The 19,160-nt window shown below is 37.3% G+C and overlaps 1 protein-coding gene across 2 annotated transcripts in view; it reads right to left on the bottom strand.

Annotated features, from left to right (window-relative positions):
• Positions 1 to 19,160, bottom strand: part of LOC150087127 (disco-interacting protein 2-like) — a 1,128,863-nt gene that overhangs the window by 428,520 nt on the left and 681,183 nt on the right. For both annotated transcript variants that reach the window (XM_090372979.1, XM_090372978.1), the window contains exon 27: positions 15,862 to 15,960. In XM_090372979.1, coding sequence (XP_090229105.1) covers positions 15,862 to 15,960 — 99 coding nt within the window. The remainder of the gene's footprint in view (positions 1 to 15,861; positions 15,961 to 19,160) is intronic.

Below are 19,160 nucleotides of genomic sequence, written 5' to 3' on the forward strand. Positions count from 1 at the left end.
ATGGACTAATGTTACTAGTGGAGTCCCTCAGGGTTCAGTACTTGGTCCGTTATTGTTTTCTGTATTTATAAATGATATTGACGATGGTATATCAAGCTTAATGTCCAAGTTTGAAGACGATACGAAGGTTGGCAGGGTTGTCAAGGACACTACTGACACTATGCTACTGCAACAGGATCTGGAAAGGTTGAGCAGATGGGCTGAGAGGTGGCAAATGAAGTTTAACATTGACAAATGTAAAGTATTACATATGGGAAACAGCAACCCCAGAGCAACGTATCAACTCTGTGGTACTACACTGACAGTGGTAGAGAATGAAAGTACCTGGGGGTGGTTGTGCAGGCAGATATGAAGTTTTCTGACAGTGCAGATGGGCTGCAAGAGTAGCTCATGGTGTATTGTCGATGATATATAGGAATTTTTCTAGCAGGGATAAGGAGGTGATTATTCCCTTGTATAAGGCAATGGTCAGGCCACACCTAGAGTACTGTATACAGGTCTGGAGGCCTCATTTCAAGAAGGATGTAGAGATGCTGGAACGAGTACAGAGAAGGACAACAAGATTAGTGAATGGAACAAAGGGGGTGCTCTTACGAAGGAAGGCTTAAGTTTTGCAAATTACAGTGTCCTGGGACTAGGCACCAGCGAGGTGATCTGATAGAGGTGTATAAAGCCTTGAATGGTTTGAGCATGCTCAATGCTGATGGGATTCTTCCTCTTGCTCAGAATAATCACCTGAGAGGGCATAAATTCAAATTGAGAAAAGACAGATGTAGGATAGACATGAGGAAATTTGCCTTTACCCAGCGGGTGGTTGGTTGGTGGAATAGACTTCCATCCCTTGTTGTGGAAGTTGATAGCCTAAATAAGTTTAAAGCTAAGCTGGACAGGTATTTCGAACGAACAGAGGGGTGAAATGGAAGTGGTTATTTTTTATTTATTTATTTATTATTATTTTTTATTTATTTATTTTTTTTTCTTTTGGCTGATGCTGCATAAGTTTGCTTTCTTGCACCAAATGCCTCTACTAATGCTAATGCTAATGATGACTTCCATCAGTTCCTGAAACCCCCAGCAACTTGCTTTCCAGGCTGCTGTTTATTCCAACAGAAGCAGTGAAAGAATAACTTTCACCTCTGCCTGCGGCTACTGTTAATCTAATAGTCTGTGAATCCCCCCAAGCTAGCAGTTTTCCAACCCACCTAACACTGCGTTGATCGCATCAACAAATATTCTTGCACTTTTTCTATTTAAGTGTATCCCACCCCTGTAGAAACAGTCTTTCCTGTTAACAAGCACAGACCAGGCTGAGAAAAATTCTATCCCTTGAGCCTTGCACAATCTCTCCAGGGCCGAATTGATCGACATGGCTCTCGTCATATACTCCCTCCTTTTGTGTCTGGACAGAATTGCAGACACTTTCACATTAAACCCTAACTTGTGACTTTTTTTCAACATCGATCTGTACTTGTTGAGTAAATCTGCAGATCTCTTACTCTTAATGTCATTAGTTCCAAAGTGTACAACAACATCACCTTTTGTGCCCTTAAAAGATGACATGTGTTATACAATATCATCAACTTTTGCCCTGGCAGACATATCCTGGTCCTGTTCCACCTATCCTTCTGCCTATTGCCTTATACAAGGGGATAATCACCTCCTTATCCCTGCTAGAAAAATTCCTGTATATCATTGACAAGACACCATGAGCTACTCTTGCAGACTGTCTGCACTGCTCAGAAATAAACTTCATATCTGCTTGCACAATTATCCCCAGATCCTTTTCATTCTTTACCCACTGTCAGTGTAGTACCACACAATTGATACATTACTGTGGGGTTCTGTTTCCCATATTCAGTACTTTACATTTGTCAATGTTGCCACCTCTCAGTCCATCTGCTCAACTTTTCTAGATCCTGTTGCAGCAGCATACTCTCATTAACAACCCTGCCGACTTTTGTATCATCTGCAAACTTGGACATTAAGCCTGATATACCATAATCAATATCATTAATAAATACAGAAAACAAAAATGGACCAACACTGAACCCTGGGGGACTCCACTAATAACATTAGTCCAGAAAGAGCAGTGCCCATTGATTACCATTCTCTGTCTTCTCCCATCCATCATTCTCATTCACACCAGGGGGTATGTAATATAAACTTTAAAGTTTTTATAAACAAAACTCACACCATATAAGTAGCCTATATTCTTAATAATAGAAGTAAGTAAGGTATTTATTAAGTGGTAGGTTAAATTAGTTGAATATACAAGCATACCCTATGAGTCACGCAGCTTACTATATCTATTCAGCTGCATGCAACCTTGACTGCATGTCAAGTCCAGTCCCATAGTCAAATCAGGTTAAGTCAGGTCACATAAGGCTCCAAGGAGCTGTCCATATAGAGAAAAGGACAAAATGTGTGTATGTTTTCAGCGGTCTCCGGGGTTTCCCCCATTAGCTGCTGTAGCATCTGCATGAGGCATGTGCCAATGCTGGCAGTGTTGTAAGTGTGGGTGCATAGAGTGGTGTGTTCTGTTAAGTGTTGTATACTGGCTCCTGGAGTCTTCACAGGCATGGGGCATAGAATGAGTTTGTTCACTGCCTCCTTCCACCCATCCATAGACATGAGGTGTTCCAGGGTATACACAGTGTGCTAACAGTATGCCCAGGTAGGGGTTCCTCTAGAGAGGAGCCGCACCCTGGGCCCCCAGAAAAAAAATCCTGAAAGGAGGATGAGTTGCAGAAGGGAGAAGTGGGGAGGACATGGGAGTGGGAATAGGTGATAGGCAGAGCTGTGAGATGAGTTGAGGCATTCCCACAAAGAATTTGAGAAGTAGAAAGTAGTTGGACAGTGGGTGAAGGTTTGTTTGTTATTTGGTTTTTAGCAGCATTAGCAACTAAGACCATATTGCTCCGGGATATGCGGTGGTCATTCTCTGACCTTTCTGCATCCTCCGTATTTAGTGGTGACGGGCTCGAACCCCGATCTAATCAAGAAGCGTGTGCTACGTACTACTGCTCCTTCTCACCTGGCTATGGAGGCACCTATGTGGGTGAAGGTGGTAGCAGGTTTCTTCAGTTGGGTGTTGAGTGAAATATTCTGAATTTTCTCTTAAAAAGCTTGTCCACAAAATTGGCAAATTCTATGATGGTCTGTTTACTGGAGACCAGCTGTGGTGCTTCTTCCAAGTTGTAAATATTTGTTTTCAGATGTAGTTCCATTCTGATGTCCAGGTAGAAATAACAATCACAGATCAAGTGAGGGACTGTTTCTGTGAGGCTCAGGAGCAAATCTGAGTGTCAGAAAGCCTGAGAGCGAACAGCTTGGAGTTGATGCTCCTGTGTCTTGTGGAATGTAAGATTTACACCTGGGTGAAACCAATGCATTTCCTGTTTTGTAAAGATCTGCTGGAAGGAACTGAAACGTAGTTCTTCCCAAGTCCAATCTAATCCATTTCTTTTGCCAGGCCTCGGTCATGGCTTTTATGATGCTGGCATTATGTTCTTTTAGTGATATTTTTAGATTTATGGTGAAGTTGTTTATCCTAGCTGGTATTTGTCTTCTGTGATCCTGTAGATAATGGTAGGATGCTTCATACTGTATTGGTAGTTTGCTGTTGATGACCTGGAAAGTGACCATACAGTCCTACAGGCCTTAAAAATAACAAGGAGGAAAAAGGGTTGGGCCTGGAGCAGATATCTCTTTACCAGGTTGTGATTAATCTTTTGGCCTGAGGTGCTGGCTGCGTAGCATATTATCAGGATGAAAGTGCACTCATAACAGCATTTCAGAGTAGATGGCTTGATTCCCCAGGCTGTTTTAGTGATTTTGATCAGTTAGCCTGTTATCTTCTTTATTTTCTGGATGACGTATTTGGCATGGTCTATGAAGTTTAGTAAGTCATCTAAGATTACCCCAGGTATTTGTAGTTCCTAACTAGTTTAATCAATGTGTTACTTAACCTGATGTTAGGTGATCTATTTGATATTCCTTTCAGTAACATTTGATTTTTTTTCCGAAATTTGGAGTTTGTGTGTATTGTACCATTCAGATAGCACAACTGTGCCCACAGGGACACAGATCAGCTAGGATCGTGTTGGCTCGGATCTCCAGGTCACACCAAGAATTTCCAAATATGAGCACAGCCAGATGATCCACATAGGCAAAATTTACAGAATTGTTGGGTTGTAATGTTAGCCACCCATCAAAGACCACATTCCTTGAAGAAGGTTCCTTCTTCGAGGCAGGTGTTCATTAGGTTTTGGATCGTGGATGGGATATGTACCAGATCTTCTTCAGTACCTCCACTTCGACAAGATTATTCCTGGGGCACTTTCCATTTTTCACAGACTGGATTGCTTCCGCTATCTCTTCCTGGGAGAATGGTTCCTATTCTGGAGTGCTAGAATACGTGAGGGTTAGAACCTCATGTTCATTTGTGGTGTTCTCTCTGGGTACACAACATCCTGGTGAATTATCTGGTTCAGGATGTGTTCATTGATTCCTCTCCTGGTTTTGGTGTCCTAATATTGAGGAACGTATTTCACTTGGGCGAGTCTTTTCAGTCACTAGTTTATATGCAATGACCCATGGGTCTGAGCTCAGGGTGTTCTGGACCAGTTTTTCCCAGGAGTCCTTTTCTTTGTATATTGCATTGTGGTATATTCCCTGGCATCCTTTATCTTTCCCGGAGCCTGCTGATTTATTCAGAGCTTCTGTTGTTTTGTTTTGTAGTCCCTGTGGGCACAGTTGAGTCATCCATCAGGGCATGTGATTTTTGTGCCCTTGTCTCCTCTTGAATGTACCATCACAAATTGATGCGATAAACTTCTGGACTTCAAGAGTGTGGATATCATCTGGTAAGAAGGAAATTCTTTGTAGGATTTCTTCTGTAGCTGTTGATTTTAGTTGTTCAATGAATTTTTCCCAGTTACCATTATGGATTTTTTATATAGGCTGTGCCATTCTGTCTTTTATGATACAGTAAAGATTGAATAGTAATTGGAATAGTAAAGATTAAATAATAATTGGAATAGTAAAGATTGAATAGTAATTGGAATAGTAAAGATTGAATAGTAATTGGAATAGTAAAGATTGAATAGTAATTGGAATAGTAAAGATTGAATAGTAATTGGAATAGTAAAGATTGAATGTGATAGTACTATGGCCGCTACCTGTCCAAGAGGTATGGATCTGCCAGTCTGCAATGCAATGGCCACGGGTACTGTTTGAGATGGTCAGGTCAATGTATGACTGTCCAGTGGGCATAACACAGGTCAGCAGGTGCCCTGCAGGGTTCCAGGGCATGAGGTTGTTTGAATTCAAGAATCCTTCAAGTAGAGCAGTTATTTTTTATTATTTTTTTTTATTAATAACAAGATACACAACAGGTAACCATTAACAGTGTATCTGAGAGCAGAACAATGAACACAATAACAATAATAAGAGATCCAACAGGAAGATAAACATTGATATAGATTAATGCATTAAAATCATAAGTACAAAAGAGGTATGCATTAAGTTAAGTTACCGGTAAAACAAATAATAATTAATTAGTTACAGAATAGAAAAATAATAATGATAAACTACAATAATTAGATAAGAGCTAGTCACTTTGCAGTTTAAGAGAAGAGGGAAACTTGTGGATGGAGTTCATCAGTGGTTGGGAGTTGTCAAAGAAGTCAATGAGAGAGTCATTTTTTGATTTACTGATTCTGTTTAGTGGACTGAACTTCATAAAGTCTGTGGTGGCAGAGTCAACATGAAACAGTGTAAGGTTCCTGACTTGCCTACAAGGAGCACTGAAGTTGATTTTACTAAGGATATCAGATGCTTCATAAGTTCCAGTGATTACTTTTGCTGGAAGGGTGATGTCAGCAATAACTCTTCTAGTGCACAGAAGCCTCAGATGAAAGTACTCACACAGCGATTCATAATACACCGAGTGATAAAATAGAGAATTACAGTACATGAGGCAATGGACAAAATTTTTTGGACTGCTTCAATTTTGTTAGTTAAAGTCTTTGTGTGAGGATTCCAGACGGGTGAACTGAATTCAAGGATTGGCAGAACAATAGTTTTATAAAGGATAACCACATATCTGTAGTTTTTGAACTTGTAAGCATTCCGTTTGATGAATCCCAGTGTTTTGAATGCTTTTCTGGTGACTTTAAGGACGTGGGCATCGAATTTAGCACTACTGGAGAAGAGAATCCCCAAGTCGTTAACTTGGTCACAACTTTCGATGATCACAGAGTTAATAGTGTACTGCGTATTTATTAGTTGTGGAGATCTGCAGGATGAGAAAGATATTACTTTGCACTTCGAGGGATTAGCAGACAAGCCTTCAGAGATAGCCACAGAGAGAGTTTATTGAGGGCACACTGTTGAGAATCGGTAATCTGCGAGGTGATCTGATTGAGGTGTATAAAGCCTTAAATGGTTTGAGCATGCCCAATGCTGATGGGATTCTTCCTCTTGCTCAGAATAATCACTTGAGAGGGCATAAATTCAAATTGAGGAAAGACAGTTGTAGGATAGATGTGTGGAAGTTTGCCTTTAGCCAGAAAGTTGTTGATTGCTGGAATAAACTTCCATCTGTCGTTATGGAAGGTGATAGTTTGTTGTTTATTTGGTTTTTAGGAGCATTAGCAACTAAGGCCATATTGCTCCGGGATATGCGGTGATCATTCCCTGACCTTTACGCATCTTCCGTATTTGGTGGTGACGGGCTTGAACCCCGGTCTAATCAAGAAGCGTGTGATACGCACTGCTGCTTCTTCCCACCTGGCTACGGAGGCGCCTTGAAGGTGATAGCTTAAACAGATTCAAGGCAGAACTGGACAAACATTTGGAGCGAGTGAATGGGCGAAATGAGAAGGGTCTGTGTGTGTGTGTTTTTTTTTTTTTTTTTTGGCTGATGCTATATAAGCTTTCTTTCTTGCATCATGAGCCCTTGCTACTAATGCTGAATCTTAAGATCATCTGCATAGAGAGCAACTTGAAAATTGGAGGTGTAGATGAAAGAAGAAAGATCATTTACGAAAACAATGAAAAGTAGAGCACCTAAGGGGGAGCCTTGAGGTACTCCACTTAGTGGTATAAAGCAGTCTGAGTTCACTTGATTGATGATAATGCTCAAGGAATGATGCGTAATATAGCTGCGTAGACATGAGAGCAAAGGGTCACGAATACCATATAGCTTAAGTTTTTCTAAGGCAACTGCCTTAGATATATCTGTGTAGACTGGATCAACTTGAAGGTGGTTATCAAGAACTTCAGAGGTGTATTGTATTGTCAGAAAGGAAGCAAATTTGTGACTACTGACTTGCCACTGCAGAAACCATGTTGAATCTGATCAATGAAAGGCCTGAAGAATTCAAAGAGATATTTGTGTACTGCTGTGTCGAATGGTTTAGCCAGGCTGTTTTACACAGATATGGGTCTGTAATCAGTTACATCATTTTTATCACCTATTTTGAAAATAGGAACTATACTGACCTGCTTTAAGTGCTTAGGATACTTCCCCAGCCTGAGAATCAAGTTGAATATCTGCAGTATGGGGGGGGGGGTTTAAGGTAGTGACAGTCATTTTCCAAAATAAGCCTGGAATGTCACCTGGACCTCTAGTATAGCCATTTCTCATGCTTTTTAATGCCAAATTTAAATCTTTATCTGTGATAAAGAGGGTTAATAAGGATATCATCTTTAACAGGTTTGAAGTCAGGAAATGAGGCAGGTCTCAATGTATCATTTGTTTGAATTGTGGAAAAATGTTTGGCAAATTCTTGAGCAACACCGAATTCGTCCAATAAAAGAATTCCATCTGCATTATGGAGTTGTAACGTTCTACTGGTCATATTCTTGTGCTTCATGAAATTCCAGAATGGTTTAATATCTCTGTGATATTATGCTCTTAGTTAAGAAGAATATCAAATCTAAGTCAGTGCATTCAGTAAACATGGGTGGCTAGCGCAATACTGAGTCGGTTTGGTGTGGCATAAACACTAAAAAAATGAAAATGAGGGTAGGAGTGTGCTAAGTATACAAAATAACAATATACAAAGAAATAGAGTTGGCTAGTAAACCCAAATGTCTTATAATGGGGGATTTTAACTTTCCAGAGGTTGACTGAAATTTGTGGGTTTGTCACTCACATACTAGCAAGACTTTTGTGAATTGATTGGATGACTGTTTTTTAGCATGTTAGAGAAGTAACAACAGAAAGCAGTACTCTTGATCTGGTCATTAGCAGTAATTCTTCATGCATTAAAGATTTGTCAGTAAAAGAGCAAGTGGATGGCAGCAATCACAGCTTAGTGATGTGGAATTTGATTAAGATACAACTGTCAAGGGAAAAGCTTTTGCAATGGTGACTACAGTGGTCTCAGACAATTAAATTTTATGCAGTGGGATCTGATGTTAACTGATGATGTTAACAACAGCAAATTTTAAATGGGCAGCATTCAGGGAAATAATTATAGAAACTAAGAAATACTTTTTTTTTTTCGTTAGTTATTGGCACATCGGCTTCTGTGGCCATAATGCACCTCCCAAAGTTTTTGCATTTTACTCTGATCCAAGGCAGGATTCGAACCCACGACCTTTGGGTTGCCAGGCAGGCACTTTACTCACCTGGTTAGTCCAGTCGGTCTAAGAAATACTATTTGTTTGTTTGTTTGTTATTTGGTTTTTAGGAGCATTAGCAACTAAGGCAATATTGCTCTGCTAAGATATACTGTTCAAGTTTTTGTCCTAAATGGATATCAGATGAACTGAGGAGACTTGTGGCAGAGAAGAATGATATGTGGAATGCATATAAATTATCAGGTGATATAGAAGCCTATGGTAGATATGAATTAGTCTATGATCAAGTTGCAAAGGAGGTTAGGCAAGCTAAGGCAGATTACGGGAAGTCTCTGAAAAAGAATGCAAAGAACAGCAGCAAAGACTTGTATGCTTATGTTAACAGTAGAAGTTATAAGGGCTAGAATCACTTTGGGCCACTTGATGACCATAGTTTAACTGTTGATGACCCTGTTCAGGTTGTTAACAAACTGAACAGGTATTTTGCATCTACATTCACACATGAGTTCTTTAGGGAAAAGGATGACAGAAGTTTATGAAACTCTAACAGGGAGCTAAATAATTTTGTGCTAACTGAAGGAAAGTGGATTGGTATTGGTATTTAAGGGCACAAGGGCAGCTGAGGCCAAAATGTGCCATGGAAAGCAGAAGAGAAATTGTTGAAGCTAAACATAAAAAAGGTGCCTGGGATGGATGGGATCCTTCCAATTATACTAAGAGAGGCAGCAAAGGAAGTAAGAAAAAGCTTAGTTTCCTTTAGCAGAGGTCCCTCTGCACTGGAGTGTGAATGTCACCAATCCAAAAGGGAATCAAAGAATAACATGAGTAATTACAGACCTGTCCACTTAACATCTGTCCCAAGGAAACCAGTGGAGTCACTGGTTAAAGAAGTAATGCAGGACCACACAGACAGGAATGCAATTATACTGCAGTCACAGCATGGATTTGTTAAGGGGCAGTCTTGTCTGACCAATCTGATTGGATACTATGATGTAATATCAAAGGAACTGAATGGAAATAATTTTGATATCATATACATGGATTTCTGGAAGGCTTTTATACCATTGCACATAAAACACTGCTATACAAAGAGGAGCAGTGTATAATTAATGGCATGCTACTGCTATGGACAGAGATAGTTGAGTGGAAGAAGACAGAGAGTGGTTATCAATGGGTACAGCTCTTTGTGGACTAATGTTATTATTGGAGTTCTCTCAGGGATCAGTGCTAGGCCCATTGTTGTTTTCAATATTTATTAATGATACTGATGAAGAAGGTATATTACACTTAATGTCCAAGTTTGCAAATGATTCAAAGATTGGCAAAATTGCTAATCACTTGAGGTATGTTGCTGCAAAAAGATTTGAAAAATTTATGCTGATGGGCTATGAAATGGCAGTTGTAAGTTTAACAATGATAAGTGCAAGATACTGCATATGAGTAACATTAATCCTAGGTTAACATGGGCAACATTAATCCCATGTACTAAACTGTAGTAAGAAAATCCATATTTTTTTTTCTCAAAGTCATTGTCAACAATTTTTTTGCCACAAATTGTTCCAAATTATCCACCATTTCATGCATATTTTCTTCATCCAAGTGAACATCTAGAAAACTATGCACACTTTTTTTTAACATTCCAAGCACATCTGAAGCACCTCTCTTCTGTCACTTTCTCCTTGTATTCTAGGCCTAACAATATTCATAATGCTATTAATGGTCAAAGATTGGTGCAGTAACAATGAAGTCACCTACTGCAATGTAATCATCAATTGTAATTTCCACTGAAGTGCTCAGATAATAAGACACATGTCTGAAGATGTTACATTCTCCAAAGGTTTATTCTTATTTTCCTTTACAAAGGCCCTGGATGCTGGTAAAAGACAGAATCCAAAGTGAGTGACCAAAACAGTTTAATTGTTTTTTCCTTAAGGCAGCATGCAACAAATGAGGGGAATTCACAATTGTCAAAGCTTGAAAATCAACTTTTTATTCAATGCTACAAATGAATTTCTACAGCAGTAATTTTCATAGTGGTGTTAAGGGAAAAATATGCTATTTTGACTCCTCCTTCCCCCAACCACTGGAACCCAGATCACCTTTAAATGCCAAAGTGTTATTTAAAATGCAGCAAAAAAAAAAAAAAAAAAAAATCATTTCATCTGCATTGTAAATAATATCCTGCATGGGTTTTTAGTTGTGAAGGCAAAGTAGACATTATCCATCCAATCTGATACTGTGATGTTATGTCATTAAAAACCACCCATGATTCATCACAATCATTCTTAAAAAAGATGTTATTCCTCTTCCTGAACCTACATTCCTGCAATCCTTGATTAGGGGTTAGATTTCTTAAATAATGAACTCAGTTCATCACTTAAGAAATCTAACTTCTTTTCCATCAAAAGAGGGCCAGAAACTGGAGCATTCTGAGCCCTTGCTTGTTTGAACCAAATGAGCAACACTGCTTGCTATACATAAATGCTTACAATCTGGTGTAACTTTCTACGCTCAAATATGGAAGTTATTTTTTCATGATTTTTTTATAAATTATGGCAATACCATACTGCTTACAGTATGGTATTGCCATACTGTAAGCAATATGGTTGCCACTTGTTTTCAGTGCAAAGCTGGAATCTACAGCTTGTAGAAGATACATTTTCGTTTTGAGCAATAACACTTTCTGTTTACATATTTTACTTGTCATTGTTAACATGAGCTTGTAGGCTTGAAAGATGAATGAAAACAAATAATTTAAAAATTATAACTGTAATACCTGTATCAGAATGAAGTGACAGATAAATACGTGCTCTGTGCAGGCAACATTTTAACTTAAAATTTTAATGCAAAATGATTGTGCAGAAACAAAGATTCGAATAAATGAATATCGCAGAGGAAAGAGATTTTTATTTGTGTACTGTATAGTATTATAAATAGCATGTTATTATGAGATAATTTAGTTGGCAACTTGCACTACTACTAACAGCTACAACCATTGCCAGCAAGCATAGGAGGAGTGGGGAAGGGTGAGAAAGAAAGTGGAAGTATGTTTGAGATTTTCCAGTTTTGGATTAATGGAAAATCTTAACACAATTGGGGTTTTGGACATTTGAAAGATACGGAGGATGCAAAAACAATCTAAAATACCATTTTTTATTAAAGTGAAAATTTTTACGTATATTAAATTTTATTAGAAGTAAACAAATTTTTGTGTTAAAGGTATTTTGTGTTAAGCATAATAAATGTATATTGAAAATCATGTGTTAAGCATAATAAATGTATATTGAAAATCTTGAAGAGAGCTCATTTAGCTCTCTTCAAGAGAGGGCACTAGAGTGGATCAAACATGTATTTTGTAGTAATTGGATTCCAATGTATGAGGGGAGGTTGAAAAGTGTCTTAGCCTCTTATAGAAGCAATGCTAGAAAGTTGTGAAAACCCATTTATTTTTCAACATAGTCCCCCTTAAGTCCATATACTTTCTGGTATGATCCACTAACTTTTTAAACCTGCTTAAATAAAATTCAGAAGATTCTGACTTAAAGGTTGTTAAGGGATAGCAGGTAAGTGAGCCCTGTACAAAATATGAATATATAAGCTAACTTGTAGTGCCTGTATTCAGATAAGGAGAGTCAGTACAAAACCTAAAAATCCCCAGCATACTAGTAGTACACACACAAAATGAAACACAAAAAAGTTTGTGGTTTAGTGGATACAAGCCAGTTCCTCCATGTGCTTCAAGTGAAACAAAGCAAAGTGCACATTTTCCCCTCATTTAGCTCTCTTCAAGAGAGGGCCACTAAACTTTATTCCCATCACCCATGAAGACTGGCTACCCAAACCAGTAACTATTCCCCAAGAAGACCACACATTAAACAGGAAGTCACCACCTAGGATAGTTCACTAACCTACACCAATCAACTCAGAAGAGCTAAAGTGGCCACTATAGTCCTAAAGACAGTCAGACAGGTACGAGGCATCTATTTCTGTAAGACCTTATCCACACGTTCAAGGTAAGCTTAGATATGTATTTTTATAGCATTTAGATATCATTTTCAGGTTTAGAGCTGTGAAATATTATTTTACTACCCTTAATTAACTTGCCTCCCAGATACTGGAAGGCAAGTTTATTAAATTGCTTTAAATTGTTTTACTTTGCACAAAAAAAAAAATAAAAATAAATAAATAAACGTCAATAAGAAACATTCTATTCAACTGATTATATATGCAGCAGACTGTTTTCTTAATTACTTCTTTTTTTTTAAATGAAAATTTAAGTTTGCTTTTATTTTGACATATTTGGCTAAAGTCAAAATAAGAAAAAATTTAAAATTTTCAGGATTTCCATGCACAAGCTCACTGTAGGTGACCACCCAGGTGTGAACCAATGTAAGCAGGGGGTTGAGGTGTGGTTCACACCGCACAGAGGAATGCCACCCTCTGTGTTACCAGGCAATACTAGGTGGTAGATGATTCTCATCAATCTGTGCAATACCACCACTTTGCTTATTGGAGGCTTGAAGTGGTGGAACCCATGTTTAGTCTCCAGAGAAAAGTTCCAGTCAACACTCTCCCATCTCTTCCATCATGCAGTATGACTGATGTCCTTTGAGGTTATTATGAACACCATGGTGAGATCCAAACTTATTTACATTTCGAGGGTAAAGCACTAAAACAGTGGTCACAGGCCGGCCGCTAGTTATTACATGGACCAAACCTATCGGTAACTCTCCAAGAGGCTTCCGGATCAGCTAGTGTGTAATCTTGCTGCTTCTACTCTGCCAGATAGTGACTGGAGGGAGTCCGAGTAGTATGTATGTGGGGGACATTGTCAAGGCCACGTTATGTCAAGTATCTGGGTATATTCTTACCATGTGTACGTCATATTCAAAAATTTCATTGCTTTATACAGCATGGCTCCCCCCCCCCACTTTTTCTTACTATTGAATACAACAAAAATTGTCAAACTAATAGAGAAAACTTATCTGCGAAAAAAATCTAAATTTCTCAAACATTTAATATCATTTCACAAATATATGTGGTCTCAGTTCTAATCTGAATGATGTCCATTTCCACTTACAGTCTGCCAAAACCCATGTCCTTTTTCTGACAGAATCTCAGTTATTGGTTGATTCAACCACTTCTCTCTCAAGTTGCCCGCATTAGCATTAGTTCAGGCATATGATTCCAGAAAGCAAGCTGATAGGAAATCAGACAAAAAAAAAAAAAAAAAAAAAAAGAAACATTCCTATTTCACCTATTTGGTCAATGTTTGGGTGAAATGGGAAGGGTTCCCCCCCCCCCCCCCCCCCGCTGTGTGATTCCTTTCACCTCAAAGGTGGTAGTTGTGCATATGTCCTTTCCAATATTCATTATCAGAAACTTGGTAATTTGGAATCTCTTCTTTTCGATCTTCTCTGGCTTAAAATCTGTACCTCATTCTATAAAATTCATTTATTGTCTCTACCATTCTCCCAACTCTACTAATCACTTAGAACTCTTTGACTTCCTCTCTTTGCAACATGACTTTCTCAAGTCCAACTTTCCTAACAGTGAGGTAATTTTCATTGGTAATTTTAATGTTCACAACTCCAGCTGGTTTCTGTTTTCTAGTCACACAGACCCAGCTGGTCAAAATGCTGAGGCTTTTGCAATTACTAAGGACCTCACACAGCTTGTTCCTTTACTTACCAGAATACTGGACAATCCTAACTATACAGCCAACATGCTTGATCTTTTTTTCATAAACAACCCTTCTAAGTACACGGTCGAAGTGAGTGGTCCTTTAAGCACCTCAGATCACAACTTGATGACTGTCTCTTCTCCAATGGAGCCTTTATCTCATGGCTATTCCCAACCTTGTGTTGTTTGGCATTACAAGAATGCAAAATGGGATGACCTGGAAGATTTGTTTTCTTCTTCTCTGTCTTCTAAATTCTCCACTAATGATGGTGTCTCCCAAGGTTCAGTTCTTCCTCCCACTCTTTTCCTCTTGTATTTTAATGACCTTCTTCTATTGACTGGAAATCAATGTGCTATCATCAGTTTTGCTGATGATAACACATTGCATTCTACTTTCCAGTTTGAGAAACTTCGCACTGATCAATCAACTTCAACTTCTCGTATATCTGCTACCAGTTCCTTGAATGCCGATCTCCAGGTATTTCTCCAGTGGGCAAAGACAACTTAGTTGATTTCAATCCTTCTAAAACTCAGTCCTGTCTTATATCTCGCAAAAAGGATTCTTCTACTCCTATACTTATCCTCGGTGACACTCCGATTTCTAGGCAAGATGTATATCTATTTTGGGGATAACCCTGACTTCTAATCTCTCTTGGCACAAGCACATTACAAATATTGCTTCCTCTGCATCTAAAAAACTTGGTTTTCTCTTTCGCTCTCACTGTTACTTTTCTTCCAAACAGCTGTTCACTCTGTACAAATCGCAAATCCACCCTACCCCTACCATGGAATATTGTTTCCACATCTGGGGCGATGCCCCCAAAACCTCTCTCTCTCAGGCTTCTAGATTCCATTCAGAAGAGGGAAGTTAGGTTAATTAATGACTCATCTCTAACAGAGTCTCTCTACTCTCTGTTTCATAGAAATTCTGTTTCTGCTGCATGTCTTTACTACAGATACTTCCATGGGCACTGTTCTTCTGAACTGGCTTCTACAATTCCTTCTCTCTCTTTCAAAACAGTCTGAACATGTGCCGAGACCAGCCAACATCCATCCATTTACTGTCCAACTTTAAACTCACAGAATCAACTTTTTGTCTTCCTCGTTTATTCATTCAACTGCTGTTTTCTGGAACAACCTTCATACGTATTTATTGAAAATTATGGTCTACAGAAGTTCAAGATAGATGTCAACTATCTTGAACTTCTGTATACAAATTCTTCTAATATACAAATATCTTCTTTTGCTTTCTCAACTTCCAACCGATGCATGGTACTAAGTACTATAGGTGTTTGGTGTTTTCGTAAAAAAAAAAAAAAAAAAAAGAAAGAAAGAAATTACATACGTAAAAGCATTTAAGAATACATTTTTCAAATTTTACAAAACCGAAAAAAAAAACTCAGTCCAAGTTGCCTATATGCTATCCTATAACTAACTCACAAAAGGTTAATTCTTATAATAAATAGAACATCACTTCTTTGGATCATAATACTAAATAAATATAGTTAAAAAATAGTGTGAAAATACTTAATTAAATTAAATAATTTAATCAGTCTAATTTAAATTACACCAATTTGTAAAATTTACCTTAGGAAGATAATTTGGTGGTACCAAAGCCAAACAATAAATACCGACTTGATGGATGCTGTCTACAGCTTGGAGGACTCGACTCATCCATTGAAAACTCTTGATAAATAAACAAGTGAAGTTTTATTAAAATCTTGAAAAAATTAAACACAGTAATAACAGTTGGATCATACTTCCAAAATTGGTTCAGAACCTGAAAACAATGAAGAAAAATATATAAACATGTATCTGATTCTGAGCAGTAGATAAGCTATGGACATTTGAATTAAAAAAAAAAAAAAAATGCTATGGAGTTTAATAGTGAATGGGTTACTGCCTTTGCACTATGTTTTGTTTGTAGTGAACTGCCGAAGTAGATAATTGGCATCATTTTAATTGTATCTCATATTGTGAATACCCTCACCAAAGGAGAAGACTAATGTTACCTATTCTTGGTGGATGCTGCCACCACCTAGAAACAGCCATATTCTGTAACCATTCAAAACCTCAGGAGTCTTGAAACGGTGCTATCTGGTTGGTGGTATCCATTGAGAATAAGTAACATTAGTCTTCTCCATTAGTGAAGCATTACTTATTCGAAGCAGTGCAATACCATGGTAACTCATTGTGAAGGTATTCACAATATGAGATACAAATAAAACAATGCCATTTATCAACTTCGGCTGTTCACTACAAACAAAACAGGGTGCAAAGGCACTAACATGTTCACTAGTGAATCTTATGCACAGTCTTATTCTTTATGCAAAATAATCACGAGAGATTAACAGTAAAAAATAATAAACATAATAAATGTTTATTATTTTTTTACCATGTACATAGTAAAATGTTTATTCATACCAGGAACAAGTTTGTTTATTCTCTGTTTTTATTTTTATTATTTTTTAACTATTGAAACCTCCATACTGACTTTTCGAAAATTCAAACTGCCATATCCTATAACCATTCAAAACCACACATATTTTTATAATTTTTTTTCACTGTTTTCAGGTCCTGAATTTATTCTGAAAGTATTGCATATATATTATTATATGTTATAAAACATGAATTGTCTGAAACAGAAGTTGATTTTACCATTTTTTTTTTATTGTACATTTTCTTAGAATGATATGAATGCTTGAACTGCATTACTGTATGGTTAAAAATAATGTGAAAATGCTAAATTAAATCAAATAATTAAACTTTCTGATGTGGTCAGAAAGATTCTACTCTTCTTCTATCATTAAATTAATCTAATTAGAATTAAATCAATTTGAACAATTAAAAAAAAAAAAAAAAGGGGAAAAAATTCTGTGCGGGTACTGCACAGAATTAATACAGTTACAATAACTATTTGATTGTTAGTATTATTAGTTGCAAATAATGCAAGATAGCAAGCTCATATAGCATCAACAAAAAAAAAAAAAAAAAAACAATGCTTCCCATATCATCACCTCTAACAGCTTGTCTAGTTCTTTCTTGAATTTATTCAAACTACCTACTTCCACAACACCAGCTGAATGTTCATTCAATCTAAATCAACCACTCACTAGCAGAAGGCAAATTTACATATATCTATGCCAGATGAAGCACATCAGAAATTTTACAGCTTATTACCACAGACAATTGTTGTTTATGGGATCACGTCAATTTGTTGCAAGACAATTCGTTGTATGGCAGTTCAGTACATAACGTTTGGTGTTTGTGACAATTCAGTGCATGAGTGCATGACATTTCAGTGTACAAGACAATTTGGTGAATGACATTTCACTGTATGTGAAATTTGATGTTGTTAATGGTGAATTTGGCAATCACAATACTATTCTTGATATTTTATATTTCTTATTCATCTTCATTTTTAATGCACATTCTTTTTTATTTTTTTAGGAGATCCTATTTAAAGAAGTGCCATGGACAGGCTGAAAATTGAGATACAAGAGAACCTTGTTCGCAATTTTACTTTCACTTCTGTAAGTTGCATTTTTAGTAACAACACATGGGTGGTGGGGGGAAGGTTGTTCCAAAGAGCAAAAGTAGACATCATTAATGGATGCTGGCTGGCTAGATAATGTGCATCTTCTGATATTTGGTTAGCTACAGTTTTTATTGAAAGAAGTTAGTAGTAGGCTAGTACCATGGATGAGTTAATGGTAAGTGAGTAAGCTTCAGATGGAGTCTGAGTCCCCTACAGGGAGAAGCACTCTGACTCAGTGAGGCATTTTCACAAGCCCCACAGCAGTTCTTGACACTCCTGACTTGGTATACAGTATTATTATTTCCTTTTTTATAGATTTCTGCATACCCCTTTCTAAGTCACCAAACTTTTTCTTGTTTCCTAAACCTTTTATTTCATTGATTTTGTTAATTTCTGATCTCTGTGCGATACACTGAATTGCCACATACAGCAGACTGTCATGCATTGAATTGTCAAGCACTGAACTGACATGGACCCATGATATATATATATATATATATATGTACAGTTATGCTTATAAGCCTGGCAAAGCTTTAGAACAACAATGCAAACCTATTATGGATATCCTACCAGAATACAGAATTATTAATAACAATACACCTGTAATAAATGCACTGAATAATGGCATTACATACATTCAAACATTTGACTTTAATAGACTTTTTACAAGCATAGTTCTAACCAACTTAAAATCAATCGAATAAAATATACAATAATTATAAACACATTATAAATTGCAATCCTGAATATTGGAACAATCTAATCAACCTCTGTATTTCCAATAACGACATATTTGATGGCAACACTATACCTGCACCAAAGGTACTCCTGTTGACAGTCCTGCTAGCTGTGTCATAGCTAACCTATATCTATACTGGTCTGAAACTACCCTACTCTCAGATACAGGTACATAGACGACTTGTTGGTAATCAACTACCCAACATTTCTACAGGACTTTGACCAACAGGACAACTACCCAACATTTCTACCCAACATATCCTCCAGAACTCACTCTGAAAAGAACTAATAACAATAACCTTTCTGCTAATTACTTAGACCTGGACATAAACATCAATAACTCACATACTGCTATTAATATGTATAACAAAACAGATGCCTTCAACTTTAATGTGGTCAGTTTCACCCACTGGCACTCCAACATCTCAAAAAAAAGTGCATTCAAATATAATACTCTCTCAGTGCATCAGGATAGCCACCACATATGTAACAACAATAGTCTGATGTTAGACAATATCAAAATATTCCATAATAAACTTCTTGGCAATAATTTCCCTTCAGCCTTCCTTTAACATAATTTTAAGAAAGCACTTAATATCATCAAATATAA

The sequence above is a fragment of the Mastigoproctus giganteus genome, chromosome 4 (assembly GCF_048544385.1).
Source record: "Mastigoproctus giganteus isolate SK-2022 chromosome 4, ASM4854438v1, whole genome shotgun sequence".
NCBI lineage: Eukaryota > Metazoa > Arthropoda > Arachnida > Uropygi > Thelyphonidae > Mastigoproctus > Mastigoproctus giganteus.